At 42.5% G+C, this 19,691-nt stretch overlaps 1 protein-coding gene across 2 annotated transcripts; it reads right to left on the reverse strand.

Annotated features, from left to right (window-relative positions):
- Positions 1-1,985: 1,985 nt before the first annotated feature.
- slc35f4 (solute carrier family 35 member F4) lies at positions 1,986-19,141 on the reverse strand. 2 transcript variants are annotated; one of them, XM_035611235.2, is made up of 7 exons: positions 18,788-19,141; positions 4,888-5,188; positions 4,510-4,729; positions 4,302-4,427; positions 4,013-4,205; positions 3,332-3,421; positions 1,986-2,760 (listed from the first exon to the last, which is right to left on the reverse strand). In XM_035611235.2, the coding sequence occupies exons 1-7, from the start codon at positions 19,095-19,097 to the stop codon at positions 2,519-2,521; spliced, it is 1,482 nt and encodes a 493-aa protein (XP_035467128.1). In that variant the 5' UTR covers positions 19,098-19,141; the 3' UTR covers positions 1,986-2,518. The 2 variants fall into 2 exon arrangements, with proteins under 2 accessions (XP_035467128.1, XP_035467129.1); XM_035611236.2 differs by lacking the exon at positions 18,788-19,141 and adding an exon at positions 9,137-10,791.
- Between the last annotated feature and the right edge of the window lie 550 nt (positions 19,142-19,691).

Here is a 19,691-nt window from a genome sequence, read left to right on the forward strand (position 1 = left end):
GTGATTGGTATAGATTATGTGGTGATTATTTCCCAGACGGTTCTCCAATATATTTCCTAATTTTGGTCATGCTGGCAGCATGAAGTACCCTGAAGAACATTGAATGGAATGCTGTGAGACCTTGCACAGACATTTATTGTGCAAGGGATAATTCGTAATGTCTTTGGGTTATCCCCTGACTTTTTACCTTTGGTGCCATAATGAGGTTGACACAGTTGTTTTTTAATATTTTGTAGCTATTGCTACGAAATGTGGTACATATGTTACGTCACATGTAACAGTGTGGAGCAAAGTCCTGAACTTCCATTAATGCCACCATCGGATACATTTTTTTGTCCAAACTATAGTCCAATGCGTGACCAAATACCTGCAAAACTACTATCACAATACTGTGCCTTTAGTGCTAATTAGCAAATGTTAGCATGACAAGATCGTAAACCTATATAATGTAAGTAATATCTTCTATAGATATCAGAATGTTAGCATTGTCATTTTGAGCATGTTTCTGTAGTATTCAGATTTTGGCAATACCTCAAAGCACTGCAGGAGAGTCTAGCAGAGATGCCAGCATGGCTGTAGACTTTGTCTTGTTATGATTTTGAATTGTTCAGCTCTTTTTGGAGCACTATAATTTGTCTCGTGTTACTTTTTAAAGTGCTGGTAGCTGGGTCCTTTTTAGCAAATGATGCTGATTGGCATCCTGTCTGTAATATGAGAGGATCTTGTAGCAGTGTTTTGTTGTATTCTTTACATATTCAGCCTGTATTTTTTCCTCTACCCCACAATCTAAGTAGTGAGTAAAAATGTGAAATACAATTTGTTGTTGTAGCTGAAGCAGCATTTTACATTCACTTTGTATGAACACTCTCTGATGAACGGCTCTCATCAGCGTACAGATGGGAGCCAGTGACCATCATAGAATAAGAATTTGAACATTACACATTGTTTCTTCGAGGCCGTTTATTTCAGTATGTTAAAATGCCACAGTTGTTACCTGAAACTGTCGTCTCAGCAATTGCTTCATTGGAGGTCTCACCTCACTGACTGTACACGGGTAACCATACCTGACTTGTGAGTGTGTGTGTGGTTCCTCAATAGTACTATCTGGAATAAAATGTAATGTTATAACAGTGTCATACCCACAAGACAAAACTGGTCCAATGGGCATTTCCATTGCCGGGTAGATAGACATTGTTGCTACAGATTTGTGTATATGTGAGGGTAAATTAGATATGCTCATTCTGACCCTTTTGGATTGCAGTGTGTGTGTGTGTGTGTGTATAAGTAAGAAGAATCCTGCGCAGTCATTGCTGCTATATCAATGCAATGCACTGTTGTATGAATCACACCACTTAGTTTGCAAAATAAATAAATATATATATATATATATAGAAGTATGGTGGTAACATGAGTTTGGGTTATATAGTGCTACAATTTCAATTTTGAGAAACATTTTTGAGGGGGGAAAAGTAAGCATACCCTAAACATAGCTACTTTAACATCAAAATATGTATTTTGACTGGGCCATATGGTCATTTGATGTGTTTTTATGTTGAATTGGGAGAGTGGATTCAATTGTAACAAAATGCAAGCAGGGATTTTTGTTTGGAAATATGGATAACGGATAACATTAATAACAATAATACTAACTTTTTTATTCATTAACTGTTTGTCCCTACTGCTGTGCACTCTATGTTTTATTGATTTATTGGCCTAAAATAATCACATTGAAATATACCAAATCTAAAATGAATCTTTCCTTGCCAAATATTAAGAAAAACTAATAAAGTATTTTTAAAGCATCATCATACTGATGGAAATATTATGTTATCAGGCAAATCAACAATGTGTGCATCCTTCCTAGACTAAAATGACTGAAACATCCAAAAGATGTTCGAAATCGTTTTATATTATCTACAGTAAAAGATTATGCCACATGGTGCTGCATTAAACCAGTAAAACGCTGCAGTGAATGAAGGTTTTAAAGTCTTTTATTATCAAACCAAAATATCCTGTACATTACACATAGTATAATTGCCATTTTTTAATATAATGCTATTCTATAGGACTTAAAATTAATACTCTTATTGACACAGCTCTAAATAAATAGCATAAATACATATAAGATTGAGCCAAACTGGCCCTGTCAATATTTTTATATTCACAGAATACAGTCCGCAGAGCAGCAGGGGAGGTTAGTCAGCTCTTGGTTTGGGTGCGTGCAAGGAACAGGACTGAGCGTGGCAAGTATTTCAAGAAAGTGAATAACACTTTCCACCGTTTCCATAAATGTTCTCTTTTCTCCTCCTGCTATGAAGTGACGGAGACAGAGATACACCTCCAGAGAGAAGTTTAAAAATGTGAGACAATACTTCCTGTCTTCCCAATGGTGTGTCCATGTGGACTGAACATCCTGCCACACCTCCTGGATGAGCAATGGAGGGGCATGAGTGAGAAGATAGAGCTTCACGACTGGTTAACGGCGGCTCCGGGCAGAGCTCATGTCATCATACCCATGTCACGCTAAGGGAATGGAGACGGTGCCGTTTGCCCGACTGCGGCTGCGAGTGTGGACGCTGGACTCCGTGAGCTCTTCGCCGTGTTCCTCTGACTTCTTATCTGCGATGTTGGCCAGGAAACGCAGCGTGACTGAGTCCCACTCCTCTGGCAGCAACAGGAGCAAGAAGCCCAGGCTGATGATGCAGGTGGCTGCCAGACGCACCACACTGAAGATCACCTCATGTTTCAAAACATCTACGGCTAAAGCAGGTGAATGAAGACGGGGACAAAGAGAGGGAGCCCGAGAGCAGGGGTGGAGAGGGAGCGGTGGGTGGTGCAGAGACAAAAACAAATTGAGATTAATTACATAAAGTAAGATAAACCACAGTACACTGCGGCTGTGGGGGATGAGAGCAGCAAATGCGGCTTATAATGAGCACAAGCGATCCACTTCATCCTCTGTGTCTTTGGGATCTGGAGCCTTGGGACAAGTTGGCATAACCCACTGACCTTCATACAATCCGTCATGGTTAAAGGAAAAAAACACACGTCTGCAGGCATTTAGAGTCGCCTTGGCAACCTGATCCTCCCTCAGCGAGAGAATAGTTGCAGGGTCTGTTGAGGCACATTGATGATTGAGTTTCCAGGACGCGAGAGCCAGACTTGCTGCGTAATCGGTTTGCTAGAGTGGCCCCGAGTGCTGACCTCTCAATACAAAACCACAGCATACTGTATGTGGCCATTTCACAATCCTTTTATTTCCACCATATTAATAACAAAATTAAGTAAGTAAATTGGAGGGAATATTTAATTTATTTTTTTTAAACCATACCTGCATTGCCAGGCACACTGAGCAGTGTCCCTATGGAGATGAGAATGGGGTAGGTCAGCACCACACCAACATGCACCAAGATGTTGAACACTGTAAAAGACACAAGAGAGGTATAAAAAATGATGTACAGATTAATTAGAAATTAAACAATTAGTCAATTAAACAATCAGAAAATCTATTTGAGAACAAATCTGGTTAATCATTCTCCAAAAAATCTCTGGTTTCAGTTTCTTAAATGTGACAATTTAATGTTTGTATATCTATCATATAAAACAGAATATCTTTAAGCTATTTTCAGCTGGCATTGTGGGTAATAGTTGCATTTTTTCCCAACTTACTACTACTACTACATTTTATTGACCAAACCACAGGGTATTGATTATGGATCCTGATATTGATTGGGTATCTTGAGGAGTTTTTGACCACTAGTGAGGACACAAATGCATCCCACCCCCCCCCCCCCCCCCATGACACATTTAAATATATTTGCTTTTCAAAAGTTTTATGATAAAGGAAATGCATTTTATAAGTTTAGACTTCAAGAATACCCACACATTTTTTTGTTTGTTTGGTTGTTTAGGAGAAATGTACTAGTGTGTTAGTTGCTGTCCTAAAATGAATTAATGCTTTGTTCACGGAAACACATGGTCCTCACACTTGAGGATGTACATGCACTCTTACCCAGCCACAGTCCTGCCAGTCCACACAGGTATCCCCAGGGCAGTGAGGACAGAGAGCCCCAGTGCTCAACCTTGGTGAAGTAGAGGATGAGGGGCACACAGGAGATGAAGATGAGGTTGAAGAAGCCCATGGTGGAAAGGAAGTGGGCCACCTCTCCAAGGCTGGCACTGCCCAGAAACATCTTGAACAGCACCTGGTTGATGAGGAGAAAATCAATCAATTCATATCAGTGACTACGTGAGTACTGCATTTAAATTCAGTGCAAAGACGATCACACATGCAGTCTGACCTTGTATAGAGCCGAGGTTGAGGCTGAGCCCACAGCTAATGCCACACCCACAAAGGAATCACCGTGGAAACCGTCAGCATAGGCCATCATGACAATACCCGTGATGGCCATTATGACTGCCACAATCTGCAGGTAGACATTCAGAGCCGTCAGTGACGTCAATAGCTACATCGGAATAAGTTGCATTTGTCTGTGTTTTCATACAGACCCGAACACCCATGAACCGATCCTTGAGGACGATCCAAGACAGGAGGAAGACGAAGGCCTTGTGGCAGCAGTAGAGGGCAGAGACATCAGTGGCAGTCAGTTTCTTCAAGGCCAGGAGGTACAGGTAGTTGGTCAGTGTCCACAGGATTGAAAAGGGTGCCGTCCTTTTGACAAAAAGCTTGAGAGTCATCCCATCCTCCCCAAAGAGCTTGCTGCACTCCCTGTCAGAAAGGAAGAGCACAGGAGAGTAAAGGAACCCATGTCACATTTTTGTTTGTCAGTTTTAGCCTTGTTATCAAGAGGACCGTTGTTTGATGAAAGAAATGTCGGTTGCACAGTTGCCTTAATGAAGACAATTTTGATTCGGTGGGCAAATTACCTGAATTTCTGTATTGGCGTCTGCTTCTCCCCTGTTAGAACCATATGTCCAGAGTAGTAGATGGGGAAGAACAGGATGTTCCCGTTGCTGCTGAACCAGGAGATGAAGAAGGGACAGGAGAACGACTGGTAGGTCAGCTTCACCACCTGAGTTGTACCCACCCAGGAGGAGGACACACACAGCACCAGCAGCAGACCACCCAGTACCTTCAGGGCTGTGTTGGTGCAGGTCCGGTAGGATCGGCTCTCTCCACTGGTCTCGCTGCCTGGTGTCTCTGCATGAGACTCCGACCCATCCTCTCCTGATGAGGGACGAGAGGAGAAAAGAAAATGCATTTTGGCATCTCTGGTATCTATTTAACCTTCAACAAGAAAAACAAATATTAAACGATGTAATCTACAATTTTACTTTTGATTGGATTTTAATTTCAAAATGTCACCGAGGAGAGTTTTTCTTTAAACATGCATTGACCAAACTTTGCATATTCTTTTTTTTTCGTGTAATACTGTATAAACGCCACACTGTCGCCTACAGTACGACTCCCTGGCTGAGCTCCAGCTCATGAGCATTCATTGATCAGTCGTCCTTAGTGATCACTGACACAGTTTGCATTTCTTGCTGTTAGGGCAGTAACGCATGAGGCAAAGCTTTGTTTAAAATGTGTCGGGTTAGCATTGTGGCTGTGCATGTCGAAAATAGCTTTGTGGCCTCATGACGCGGCACATACTGTCCACCCAACGTGGTCAGGTGTGCACATGCAGAAACCTGATGCGCAGAACGCAAGAGCAAACCCAACCACGTGACATTACACTAGAAAGTCATGTCAACCTTGGCAGCCCCTGTTTGACTGTTGGTAAATTTCTGTTGTAGAAATATATACATATATCCATCCATTCAGGAAGGTGTAGGTTTTTAATTTTTACGCCAGTGATGCAAGGTACTGTAGATTTGGCCCAGTGCCTTCATGGACTGCGGGAGCGAATGTCTTCAGAATGTTAACCGTGGTGTGTGTGTGTGTGTGTGTGTGTGTGTGTGTGTGTGTGTGTGTGTGTGTGTGTGTGTGTGTGTGTGAGTGTGAGTGTGAGTGTGAGTGTGAGTGTGAGTGTGAGTGAGTGAGTGAGTGAGTGAGTGAGTGAGTGAGTGAGTGAGTGAGTGAGTGAGTGAGTGAGTGAGTTAGAGAGAGAGAGAGAGAGAGAGAGAGAGAGAGAGAGTGAGAGAGTGATTGTTTCCGGAGAGAGCTCAGATCCGTTCTTCACCCCTCAACAGTGTGATCAATTTGCACCAGTGCAGGCATAACAGATGACATGTGCTTGGCGTTTGCTGCCTGTGCTCTATTTGCTCGCTGAGCATGTGAAGCTCTGCCATTTCCACCATGGCTACAGATACTAGAGCTCTGCAAGCACTGGATCTTGTCTTTCCCTCTGCAGTAGCAGGGACATCTCAGGGGGGCTTATTTATGAAAAAAGTATTTTGTGTTATATTTCAAATGAAACCTCAGCAATAACGTCAAGCAATGGAAATTCAAGCGGCATGTCTCATAAAAGTGGATTGTAGCCTAAAGTGAATAATTATTTCTTTCAGCCAACCGAACCTGTAACTCAGTGTCTGGAGAACAAACCCTCTGACTGCTAAGAAAATTGAGAGCAATTTCATTCATCAGTTCCACCTCATCATCTAATCTATCATCTCTATCTACCATTGAATGTGTGTAGCTTCCCTTTTTATCGGACAAAAAGAAGAAGAAAAAGGCCACCAGACTTTTAATAATGGCATATGCTGATGTCTTCTTCAGGGGCGTCACTTCACATTCAATCAGAGAGAAACTCAACAGTCTTGGCAAACGTCTTCGATAAGCCTAATGATTGCATGAGATCATTGCTGGCCCCCAGTATGAGTATTAAAGGTAAGTGATGGCTGTAGCTGCTACACCCCAGACAGAATGAACATGAAGTCACACATTACAGTCAGACAGTGGAGTGGTGGAAGAAATAGTCTTTGGTTATGTAAAAGTAGTAAAATGTTGATGTAAAAATGTTACCTTACAAGGAAATGTCCTCCATGTAAAACCCATGGTCACCTGTAAACTGTTAATACATTAATGTGTAAGTAGCATTTTAGTGTTGCACCGGGATAAGGTGGACGTATTTTATAAACAGTTAGGTAGTTTAGTGGTGCCATCCTGTAGAAAATTGTCAAAAAATAAATATCAGGCATTGCCAGATGATTAAGCTGCAGCAAAGAAGAACGAACTTCTGCAACACAAATTTGTATTCATATTTTGAAATTTGCCTTCATATTTGCAGTTTTTGCAGTGAAATATTACTCTTACCCAACTTATCCAAATGGGAAGTTAAGAGGGAAATATCCGCATACAAATTGTAGCACCAACATTGCATTTCTGTTAAGCCATAACAGTTGGAAACAATGTTTTTATGTAAAATCTCCCGTATGGCTGTCAAATGTATTAGAAATATTGTTTCCAACCATTGCTTCAATGTTCAGGTCTTGAGTCTTTCCACAAAACAAAACTAACTAATTTCCAACTCCTGGTTGTGTTTGAGGCAAGAGATAATTTTTAAGTATTGGTGGTAATGTAAACCTTTAGCATCCAGAAAGTGTAAAACTGACACCCATGGATCAACTGTTTTGCAGTTCAGTTCATTACAGACTTATCCATCACTTAAAAAGTCTCTCAGATAAAACGTTTCACCTCACAAGATACCCCACCTCGGAACAGGTCCGTATGCAGAGACAGGAAAATGTTCAACACTTAAACAGATTTGTTTCCACAGGATCATCGAGGGATTTGGTCTAATTACGTTCTGTCACTGCAAAGATCCTTAATCAACCTAATGAGCTCGGTGGTTGCTAACTGGAAGAAAAAAAAAAACGAGATCTGATATTACTGCAAGAAAGAATCTGCTTTTATTATTTTTTTGTCTTGCTTCTCCTCATCCACATTGCAGGCTGATTTGTGTTCCGACGCTGGTGTCGGATGCAGCCTCTTCTTGTGCTGAAGTACAAGCCACTACAGGCATGATCTAGTGCCAAGATGCAGTAATAGTGTAACTCTACTATTCCCCTGCCTGCTGAAAGCAGCTCTCGTGGCCAAAATTATATTCTCATAGCACACAGTGTTATTGCTGACTAACAATGCTGCTAAAACAAATTGCAAAGGAGAGACCAGGGATGTTTATTTTACCTAGTATAATACATTTTGGCAGGTAACAATCGGACTCCAAAGGTTTATAAAGTTAAAATGTCAGGACATAATAGGATGAATAGAGACTCTCACACATTGAGACAAGCTCCTTTCCACCTTTGTCAAACAAAAATACAAAGCCAATGCTAGTGCAAAAAACGTACATTTTAAACTTATAATATTACCAAATGCCATACATGGCAAATTGCTAATTCTAATATTAAAATGCTACAAAATTTTCATAGATTTAGTAGCCAATAATCTCAAAGTGAATCAACACTGTGCCGTTTAATCACAGAAGTAGATCTACTGGCATCTATTAACGCTGCTTCTCCTCTCTGTGTGACGCAGGTGACGTTCAAGGCTTTCAGTGATGAGGATGCCGAGGAGTGGAGAGTTGAAATGCTACACGATGGAAGGACGGGGCAACAGAATGAACAGATGTGAAAGCAGCTGAGTTGGGCCTTTTCTTTTTTTTCATTTTAAACATCAGTGCTGGGCCACACTGGGCAGCCAGAAACAACCAAACATATGCTGCTACTCCTACAACTACACTTCCTGTCGACACATTTAGCTTCTCAACTCTGCCAGCTGGAATCTGTCATGATTTTACACCCTCCAGAGGAAAAACTGCCAAAACGTCTGTCAAAAAGTGTGCAATTCAGTAGCTGCTCTTTGTTCACTTTTTGAGAAACACGCCACAGATTTAAGAGGTCGACATCGACATCACTCATGACAATTCGCCGCACTAAATTCCGGCCATAAAGACAAGAGTACTCCATAGTTTCAAACAGCCCATTTGATCGAATGTTGCCAGTGACTCAAACTTGATGCCAGCGCGCGCACACACACACACACACACACACACACACACACACACACACACACACACACACACACACACACACACACACACACACACACACACACACACACACACACACACACACACACACACACACACACACACACACACACACAGCCGCAGTCCATGAAGGCACTGGGCCAAATCCGGTCTAGGTTGCTCCTCTGGTTCTTTCAGTTTACCTTCAGAGATGGCACAGGTCAGGACCTGAGAGCTGTACGAGCTGAGAGGAGCCACTCGGGCTGAGTGCTTCTTCATCCTCCACTGGGTGTGTGTGTGTGTTTGTTTGTTTGTTTGATTGTGTGTGTGTGTGTGTGTGTGTGTGTGTGTGTGTGTGTGTGTGTGCGTGTGTGCGTGTGCGTGCGTGCGTGCGTGCGTGCACGCCTGGGCTGCTGCTCCTGCTGCAGCTGCACGTTCAGCAACTCCGCCTGCTTGTTCCGTGCATCCTCAGACTCCTGCCTCCTCCATGTCCTCCCGCTCTCGATTGCCCCCCACCCCTTCCCCCCAGAGCTCTGTCAACTCTTCTGTCTTCTTCCAGCACTCCCGTCCTGACTCTCCGTTCCTCTCCAGCACAGAGCTCTCACTGTTAGGCCTACTGGTGCTCTCCGTCTGTCTGTCTGTCTGTCTGTCTGTCTGTCTGTCTGTCTGTCTGGATGGATGGGGACACAGCTCAGTGAAAGTGCGGTGAAGTGGAGACTCTACTGTTTCACTGTCATGCCGTGATCCCGCGCTGCCACTGTCTCCCAGGGAGACTGAGCTTCAAGTGTGTGTGGCATGGTGCAATCACTCCCCTCATCTCTCTCCATCCTCCCTTCCTCTTTTCTGTCTGTCTCACTGGCTTTTCCCCTCCTCTCCCAATTGCTCCACAAATCAGCAGCTTTGTTTGGAAGGTAACCAAGCAGCCCAGGCTGATTATGCTGCGTTAGCTGCTGCCCCCTCCTTTCCTCCGCCCTCCTCCCCTCCCCTCTGTACCTGACCAGGCTCTCCTCACTCCTTCCCTCCTTACATGTACTCTTGTCCTCTGTCTACCAATGACTCTCTCTCTTCATGGCACTTCAATACTTCTTGAGAGTCAGATTATTAGTAGAGCTCTCTCCTGTTGTCTTCATCTCAGCAGTGGAGCTCTAAAAAAGACAAAAACTCTCCTGCCCACACTACATACAGATACATAGATGTTAATCCTGTCATACTCTGAGGTCATTTTAGTGCTCTCAGTATTAAGAAGAGGGAAACCAAGCTCTCTACCCACATAATCGTCACAACACTACACCACACTTTATTATTACCCACATGATAAAACCATATTCCACACAGATTGCATTAAGAATATGATTTACAATTTTAAAGGGAATATATTTTAAGGAACAGACCCGTCGTCTGTATTGTAATAAGCTTAACAACAACAACAGTTTCAACTTAAAATAATGGATTAGTCGCATGGATCTTATTATCTGTTACTGGCCTGACTCGCTCCTCATGGGAACTACAAAAAAACTAGCAAAACACAAATCTCTTTTTATTGTTTTTTTGAGTGCAGTTCTATTTTTATTCTATTTATCTCCTATTCTTTTGTCTACCTCTTTTTGACTGTTGCTGCTGTATTAAGTACATTTCCCCAGTGTAGGATCAATAAAGTTTATCTCATCATATCTTATTTTAGCTTATTGTATCAGTCCTTTGTTGTTTACACAAGGTGTAACACTGATTTTAGATGGAAATATTCCATTATTAACTCAACCACGTTTATTTGAAGGCACAAAATAAGGTGACTATATGAGTCAAGTTTGAATTATCCAACAGTAGTTAAAAGTAGATGGACCTGGATCACAAACAACATTAAAATACTGCCTACTGTGTCAATAACCTGACACTTTGAAATGCAATGTTCCATTGGATGGTTATAGATTTGTATTTGACAGAAAACGCTCTGCTCTTTGAAAAGGTCTCAAAGAATCCCTTGATCAAAATACCTGGCGTGCAAATTTTAATTCAAATAACAATAGCAAATAATAGCATATGAGTTATGTCACAGTGAGCTTAAAATGACTGCTCTGCCTAAACAAATGCTGCGCTTCATTACTTTAACCCATCGTACTTTCTGTGAGCACTTTTGACTGGTGCATGCTCACTTATATTTAAGAAAATATTGCTGTGTAGGACATTTACTGTACTGTTAGTGGTGTGTTTTTACATCAAATATTTACATTGTGATGTTGCTATTCTAATAACAACATTTTATATTTTTGTCATCCTTGTTGCCCAGACAAGGGAAACCCTCCCGTCAGCAGCCATTACGGACCTGAGGAGTGTGTGTTTGGGCCATGAGAGTCAGCTGTGGTCAGGATTTTCCATCTCAAGTAAGCCCTCCTAACATTCTATCTCTTGCATGGGCTTTTACATCAATGACATGTCAATATCAAGTGTATGCGGTCTGACACGCGAGGCCTCGCAGCCTGTAATATAATCTTAATATAACCTATGATATGCAGTGTTCTCACCATCTGCAAAATCGATTACAACCCAAGACAGGAACAGGAGCGCTACGACCTGAGAACGAGAAAGCACTAAAAAGTATTCATGCAATACAGTAAGTGCAGTGGCCCTTTGTCTAAAGTGGTTGGTTAAGAAAAGTAAATGAGTGCTGTTATGCAGCCATGTTTGGTCCGGTATCTCTGTCATTATATCAGTATTACTGTGACCGCCTCCCTTTTCGGCTGTCTCTACTCTCCTGGGCTCATCAGCCAAAGATCTGGCACATGTATAGAGGCGAGGAGCAGATCTGAGTATTTTTCTGTGCATTCATCAGGCTGAGAGGGAGAGAGAGAGCAGAAAACAGCACAGTTATGGTTGGGCTGTTTTGTCACCGTGGAAAAAATACAGGGCCACGTTCCAGTAACGCCATGGTCTTCTATTTGTTTGAATACAAAAATTCAATATTGGCAAGATGCTTTGCACCATGTTGTCATGTTTTAACGACAGAGCCAGGGTGCACTTATTTCCCACGGTCCCTCGGTGTGACGAACGAATAAGAGCAGCGAAAGTGCAAATGCACGATGTCGTGAGGATGAGCCTTGTTTAAAATGTTTGTGCGAGAAGCGTGGCTGATAGTAATTTTTGGTCAGGTGTAAGCAGGGGATGAGCCAGGCGGGTATGGATCCCCTGAGATGAGGAGGGTTAAACTTAAAAATAGCTCTGCTGATGAGTGGAGCCAGCAGCGAGACAGGGAGGGGACGGAGAAACAATGTAGTCAGCAGAGCCCCCGATGCTAATCACGATCAGATTAAGAGAAAATAGCTGAAGTCTGTTTGCTACAGGAGGCCACAGTTCAATCTCAAATATTAGGTTTTCTGGAGATTATTTCTCTCTCAATTCTGTTTTTTTTGTTTTTCTGTGTTTTTAAGGTGTCTAAATTTATTTAAACACAATAAAAGTGCTAAGCCAGCTCACAGATTCACTTCATTAAACCTTTTACTGTATCTATACAACAGCATCACATCCAACTGCACAGATCCACACAACAGCCAACAGTAGACTTCTAGAGCACAACAAAAAGGTCCAAAATAACCATAAAGTTCTTTAAAACAGCATAAACAAACCCAAACACCAACACGACCCACTATAACTTATCTTAGTGTACATAATAAACAGGTAAAGGAGTGTATATAACACAATGGTGCTGTTGCATCACAGATCAAAGCACAAAATAATACTGTGTCCTCTCTCTCTACCTCCATGGCAACATTGAGGCTCCTGTTGTCACACTGATGCACCCAACTCATTCAGGCTCCTTTGTCATTCAGATTGACCAACACTCCTCAGTTTACTGTGCAGGGCCCTTTGTCCTCAAAATGTAGGATGATGAGGATGATGATGACGTGGATTTTTTGCAGAAATATGGACACGACAGCCTCTGAATGAAATTGTGGCTGTTAGATTTTTCCAGGTGTGCAGCATCAACTCCTAGTCCTGTAGTTGGAACATTGGAAGATGAGGACACCTAGTGGTGAAGGTGGTGGATTGCATCACAGGTGCGATGTTCCTAGACAAGTCCATACCAGTCGGTTCTTGCTTTTTCTTAGTGGCACCTTGTAAATCATTTAGTTCAGTTTGATGTGATGAGATTTCAATACATCTGCTGCTGTAAATGTTGTCTTTCTGAAAACCCCAAAAGCATGCTTTTGTTCACTGTACATGGATTTGATACGGTCAGTTTCTGTGACAGAAGGTAGTCCGGGGGGAAAACCATTTCTTTCTAAATCGTAAAGAACATGGTTGGATCTGCCCCGTTGGGGGAGAATACATGCAATATTTCTCCATATAGAATTTACAGAACCGATTACCTCTATTCTGTCACTGTGCAATTGGTCATAAGTTGTCCAAGATTATAATGGAAACGGCAGCTTCATTATTTGCCCAAAGACTAAGCAGGACTCCAATGATAGCATACGACCTGGCTCCTCTGACAAGAAACAACAGAGGACCTCTCCAAGATGATACCATACGTAAGACATTCAAATGTTTCAATAACTTTACAATCAATCATATTACTAAAGCACAAATCAATAATCCAGCCAGTTTTTGCTGAGTTTGTCAAATGACAGTTTAGAGTTATTGCTTTGAGCACCACAAATTTAATTCCGTCACCCCCACCGATTTGCTGCCACGGCATTTTTCTTTCTTAATTGGTTTGGCCGAAATGAAACTTTCCCCTGAATATATTGCAGATATTAAGCCTTTTCATTGTTGGGGTAAGCGTTTCAGATCAGTGCTCACCAGATTGATATTTTTTTGTAGGTGCTAAACAGAAATAGTTACACATTGGATGCACTGTCTTGTCACACTACACGCTACTTTCATACGGACTCTGTGTGTGAAGCAGTGCCAACACAATAGGATGTTAAATAAAATACATGATGATTGACACATATGGGTAGTAATTAGAAAAAGAGTAAATACTGATGTTTGCTGTCATTTTACTGGAAGATGTGGAAGGTGACTTTGCAGTTGTTATTGTTGTAGGATTAACGCACCACAAGAGGGCAGTGTGAGGCTACTGAAAAGATTGTTGGCGTGCTCAGCGTGATGGAAAGTGCCTTCACACATATTGTGCTCTTATGTAATAATACTTTTGGATAACAGAAAAGTTCCTCGCAGTGACAAATATCTCAACCATGAAGCAAACTGCTGGGGCCAGCCAAAAAAAATATTTAGTCACCCAACATACAGCACTGCAACACATGCCACATACAGCACCGTGGCATGAGTACAGGTCAGCAGTTCTGTTGAACTCCCGTGGAGGAATACTATTACGCCCATTACTTGCCTGGGTGTTCAGTTCCCAGGAGAGTGTGAGGCTAACTGCACTCCAGCAGTCGTGCAGGCAGAGCTCATATCCCATTCGAGGCCGAGTTGGTTATAAATAGCAAAGAGTGAGCAGGCATGGGAACGGGACCGTCCAAAATAAGTGCATGCATATACAGAATGTCTGACGCGATGTTTGGGGAAGAAAGTGAAGATTCACCCGCTGTTAACACTGGCTACAAACTGCAAAGTGAATTGTCAATCAGTTCAAGCAGCAGCATGTATATCTTGTGTATGACATGTTTTCTTATGTGCTCATCAAACACATTGCATTGTGGTAGACGGTTGCCCTCCCATGCTTTTCCGTAATAATAATTTTCCTGAGTGCCTGGGTGTGCTGTTGTCTTGCTGTAATGTCAGGGGTGAACAACTCGGGTACGGCGCTGAGTGGAACTGCCATTACAAGGACCTGTCACTTCTCCTTCACCGTACCTTGTTACCTTGCAGGGAGCGTGCCAGCATTGCAGACGGCTATTACCTGTTAAAAATAATACACAGCAAATTATTGTAATGGCTGTCCAGGAGATGCTGAGGAAGCTTCTTCTTTTTTTTCCTCCGCACACACAATTGTTGCCTGCTCTAGCAGGAGCCATAGATGATGCTCCAAATTTGTAATTGTTCTACTGTTATATTTATTCTTTTGTGCTTTTGTTAATTTTGTTTTATTCAATTTCAAATGTCCAAAGCGACTCAATTTCAGTCGCGACTTACAATAAGTGCATTCAACCATGAAGATATTACCCAAAAGTGCAAGAATCAAGAGAGTACATTTATCTATTACCATAGGACCATAGACTATTAAAAAAATTGACATAGTCACCGGGTCCAGAAAGTAAAGCCCCTCCTCTCCTCCCAATATGATAACTTCTGGTTTCAGAAAACCAAGATGGTGCTGGTCAAAATGCTAAACTGGAGGCTTCAAAATGGCAATTCACAAACTAATGGATGGGTGATATCGTGGTGGGTTGCCAAAAGGGCCCAATGTTGAATTAGGAGGTCAAATAGCAACTTACACAACATACAAAATATCTCTGTGAGGAAGCTCTTTGGCGTTTTTGGAGACAGACAGTGATTTATTGAGACAAGCCACGTTTTAGATATATTTGTCCAATAGAGAAACTCCACATTCAATTTATTGGTATGTGGCCACCTAGATTTTGTAGGCTTGTAATGCAACAACAGCTTATATTTTGTGTTTGCCAACACGACTGTTCAATTGTTAACGTCTGTACTGCTCATCTGCCAGTCTCCCTAATGCATCCGATATATTGAAAATCATTATTTCTGCCGAGGACATCACCCGTCTTCATCCGTGCAAGATTTCCCTCACAGCTACCCTCTATGCAATATGAAATATTGCAGCTTGCTTCTTTGTGCCTTTATGTTTGCACATATGCCATTAAATCATAACTGTATACAGTATGGATTACATCTCAGACCCTATCACCACATGTAGTGCACGGTTTCCCCTCAGAGGCATCTTCTCACTCAACGCAGATGGCAAGTGGCAATAATAACAAACTGGCAACAGGATCTTACTAAATATATCATTACCCCATAGGCTTGGCAGGATGAGCCCACTGTTCTATTTACGTGCTCTTTTGTCTTTGTCGCCCTTTATGGAAAATAACACTCGCCAGCTTGAAGGACACGTGATTCTCAGCTCAAAGTTTATACAATTGTGTCAACAAAATGTGAAAACCGTGACTTTTGCACACTCTTTCCTCTCAGAATTAGCAAACGCATTTTAGATGACGATGGGCTTGTGCATGGGCGCATTAGTCAGACTCCTCCACACTGTCATCACCAGGTATAGCAAATCTAATAGCTGGAAAAGCCACTGACTCTGTGATGCAGAAAAAAACATCAGTTGACGGATAGATGGAGGAACACAGATGACATTTTTTATCAGGGAAATGGGAAACGTCTCTCAAATCAAATAACCCCTCTGCTTGCCGATGGCTTTTATGGGCTTGGTATAGGTGCTGTTACAATCAACACCTGCTGCTTATGCATAGAATTACATCTCAGACGACAGCCCATCTTTCATTTTCTTCTCCTCCAGTACACAGCAGGCACCGAGAGGGAACAGATAGAGGCCTGTATGTTGACACTTACGATTATTTTTAAATTTGAAATCAGTCAGTCAATTCATTTCTAGATTCATCAATCAATCGATCAATCAATCAATCATCTATGAATTGCCATAACAAAACCTTTGTGATAACTTCCTACAGCTCAGATGTATTTTATGAGTCGTGTTATGTCTGTTATTATCTGTTTACAAAGAAAAGCAGCAAATCTTCACATCAGAGAAGCTGAAACGAGCAGCTAGCTCCAAAAATCCTTTTGATCGAATATTTGATTAGTTGAAAAATCCTTGATAATACAGATATTTTCTTATCTGCGTTCCGTATCTGCAATGTGGTGATATTCACATATTGTATCTTGCCGTTCACGCATCAGTGAAATGAGAAAAAAAATAGTATTATATATATATTATATTCTTTTTTTAACTTTAATAATGAGCATGGATGACTTCTGTTTCACTCGCTGTTTTGTTTTGTGCTGGGTTGTATATTTCACATAATAAAGTTTAAAAATAAAATACATTCATATAAGACTGATTAGAGCAACTTATTTACCTAGAGCAAAAAATCTTGCCTTGGTTACTCCTAATGGCCTTTGTGTCAAAGGTCCTTGAACTGTTGAAGCTGTTGCGTCTGGTTCCCATTTAAACTTGTGTGCGCCCTGTGTTAATCAAATCAAAGTGTTTCCCAAATCAAAGTGTGTGTGATTGCGTTCATGGTTAATCTGCTGCAACTGTCGCCCCTAAAGGGACGACGTTAATGGGAGGCAGACTCATTTCCTTTTCCTCAACCTCTTTCTAAAAATCCACTGAGGTGCTCTCAGCTCATCAGAAACACACAAAAAACAAAACAAGCCTCAGCTGGAACCGATCACGATTGGATTTGCATAGACTCACATTTCCTCTGAGATTCAGAACACGTTTGTCAGAGAAATGCGTTATGTCACAGCGAGCCCAGGTAGTTGGTTCGGGGGAGGAACGTCATCTCTCTCTCTCTCTCTCTCTCTCTTCTACGTGTGTTTCTGAGTCATGAATTTGTAGTTAAGCTTTTATGTAGCTGCCAGAGAGAGAAGTTAGGGAGCTTGCGTGACAAGGCCGATTCATTTGTGGCGAAGTGTATCAGCACGTGAAACACAAGAGGGTCACATATAGATGGCCGTTTACATTTTGGGGGACTTATTCAAGGAGAGTGCTGGTTCATCCCTATGTTCAGTGACCAATGATGAAACACTTTTAATGTGTGTATAAGACAAAGAGTCTCTGACTCAAGCTCTCCCTGGTGCTATACATTATAAAACCCTGCTCGACCTTGCTTCATTACCACAGAGCCATGTGTGAAAAGAAAAAGAAAAGAATACAGGAAAAGACTGTCTGTGCACAGAGCATTGCAATGGTTGCTCTCTCCCTCTGTCATAATTCCTCTGGCACTGGCCACACAGAAGGAGAAGTGGAGGGCGAGGTTTTTAAGATCATCCCCAAAGAAAGTGCACCGTCAACTCTCCTCGCCAGTCCCAGCCGTTGTCTTTGTGTCAGCAAAACTCAGACTATTGCTCTACCAATCAACACCACTATTGACAAATGGAAATTATAGAGAGGCTTAACGCACTGAAGCCCTGCCATATCTCAGGCATGTCAGAAAAACAGCTGGCGGCATTCACAGACATCAGAGGAGGGGGGGGGGGGGGGGCTGCTGCTGTATGTTTGTCATCTGCGAAATAGATTGTCTCAATTAAAACATTTGGAATTCAGGACGAGGCTGCCAAGCGATACATTATACATGAGTGATTGTTTGCAGAGATTCACGGGGTGCGTGATCCGGACTGCACAGTTTAAATGATTAACTTTGAAATTGAATTCCAAATGTCTGCATAATTTGCGCATGACACTTTGCTGTGTAATTGCGTTGTCTGATAAGTGTTTTAATGCCGTGCGCGTGCGTGCGTGCGTGCGTGTGTGTGTGTGTGTGCGTGCGTGTGAAAGAGATGGATGGACCTGTGCATCACCCAGCCTCCGGCTAATGGTGGCAGTGATTGACACCATGCTGCTCCATCATATCCATAATAGCCATAATTACCAGGCGGTTAGCTGAGTTCGCAGGAGCGGACTTTGCAACAGCCTAATTAAAATGACAACTAATTTGCAAGGGAAGAAGATTGGCGCATTGTTCTCCTCCACGCACCACTGGCCCCGCATTAACTGCGTTTGTTTTCTTTATCACTACACAATCCCTTGATGGAGCCTGCACATGTTTGGTTTTTTTAAAGTAATCTTATAAATTTGTAGTCTAAGAGTGTATCGACGGTATTCAACACCTGGCAGAGAAATTGTCGCATCCATGTGATGACTTTGTTTTTTTTTTGTTGTTTCTTTATCTCCCACTCACTTTTATGGCTGGAGTAGCCCGGGTTGTAGCCGTAGTAGCCGGTGATCCTCAGGATCCGGTCCTCGATGTCGTGCACCCCGTTGGCCGTCACTTTGGGGCCGCCGCCGCCGTCCGTCGGCACCGCGCGGCCGCCGCCGGTCGGCGCCGCTTTGCCCGGCAAGTGCGCGCTCTCCGGGGGGTCCAGCCGGACGCACGGCGGGTCTCCGACCTCCACCTCGACACTGTCGGCGCTGATCATTGTACAGGTCCGATGCGAGAGACCCCCGGGGCCGCATCGACACTTTGGCAAAGGTGTGAGAGAGCAGGGCATTGACGTTCCCTCAGTGATGCTCCCGGACGCAGAGACAAGGTGATCAGACTGCTTGCGCCTGGCAGACATCAGACACTAGGGGGCGTGGCCCCACTAGCACGCGCTTTCTACCTGAACTCAAATGAACAGAGGACGAACGTGACTTTGGCCAGTGATGGGAAGTAAGTGACCGGCATTAATCTCAGCCTGCAAAAAAAAAAACTGAATTATCATTTCATATCACATGTGGCTCCTCTAAAATATTGAATGAGCTAAGGCCTATGTGGTTCTCAGCAGGGCCAGCACCTCTTGGTATTTCTACTCCTTTCTTTTTATTCAGACAGCCAAGCCAAGAAGTCATCTTTTTTTTTTTTCAGTTTTTCCCTATCAACATTCACAGCTGATCCTTTGATTTCCAAGCCCCTGTATCACTGAAATATTCAAGCTCGAGTGGAGCTTGATATTTCATTCTATTCTTCTCCAATGAGCTACAATAAACTTATCTTCTTCTTTAGTTTACCGATTAATGAAAGAGAATCAGTCCAAAATAACTTTGCATGTCCGTGGCATCAGCTACACCAAACAGCACAGATTAGATAAATGTTCACCTTTCAT

Source organism: Scophthalmus maximus, chromosome 15, assembly GCF_022379125.1.
Source record: "Scophthalmus maximus strain ysfricsl-2021 chromosome 15, ASM2237912v1, whole genome shotgun sequence".
NCBI classification, from domain to species: domain Eukaryota; kingdom Metazoa; phylum Chordata; class Actinopteri; order Pleuronectiformes; family Scophthalmidae; genus Scophthalmus; species Scophthalmus maximus.

Bases quoted from the DNA above. Each gene is read 5' to 3' on its own strand.
- slc35f4 (XM_035611235.2), bottom strand. From the start codon at position 19,097: ATGCCCTGCTCTCTCACACCTTTGCCAAAGTGTCGATGCGGCCCCGGG. The intron at 3,422-4,012 runs GTAAGAGTGCAT...TGTCTTTTACAG, and splicing joins ACTGGCAGGACTGTGGCTGG to TGTTCAACATCTTGGTGCAT. The intron at 2,761-3,331 runs GTATGGTTTAAA...CACCTGCTTTAG, and splicing joins CAGTGTGCCTGGCAATGCAG to CCGTAGATGTTTTGAAACAT.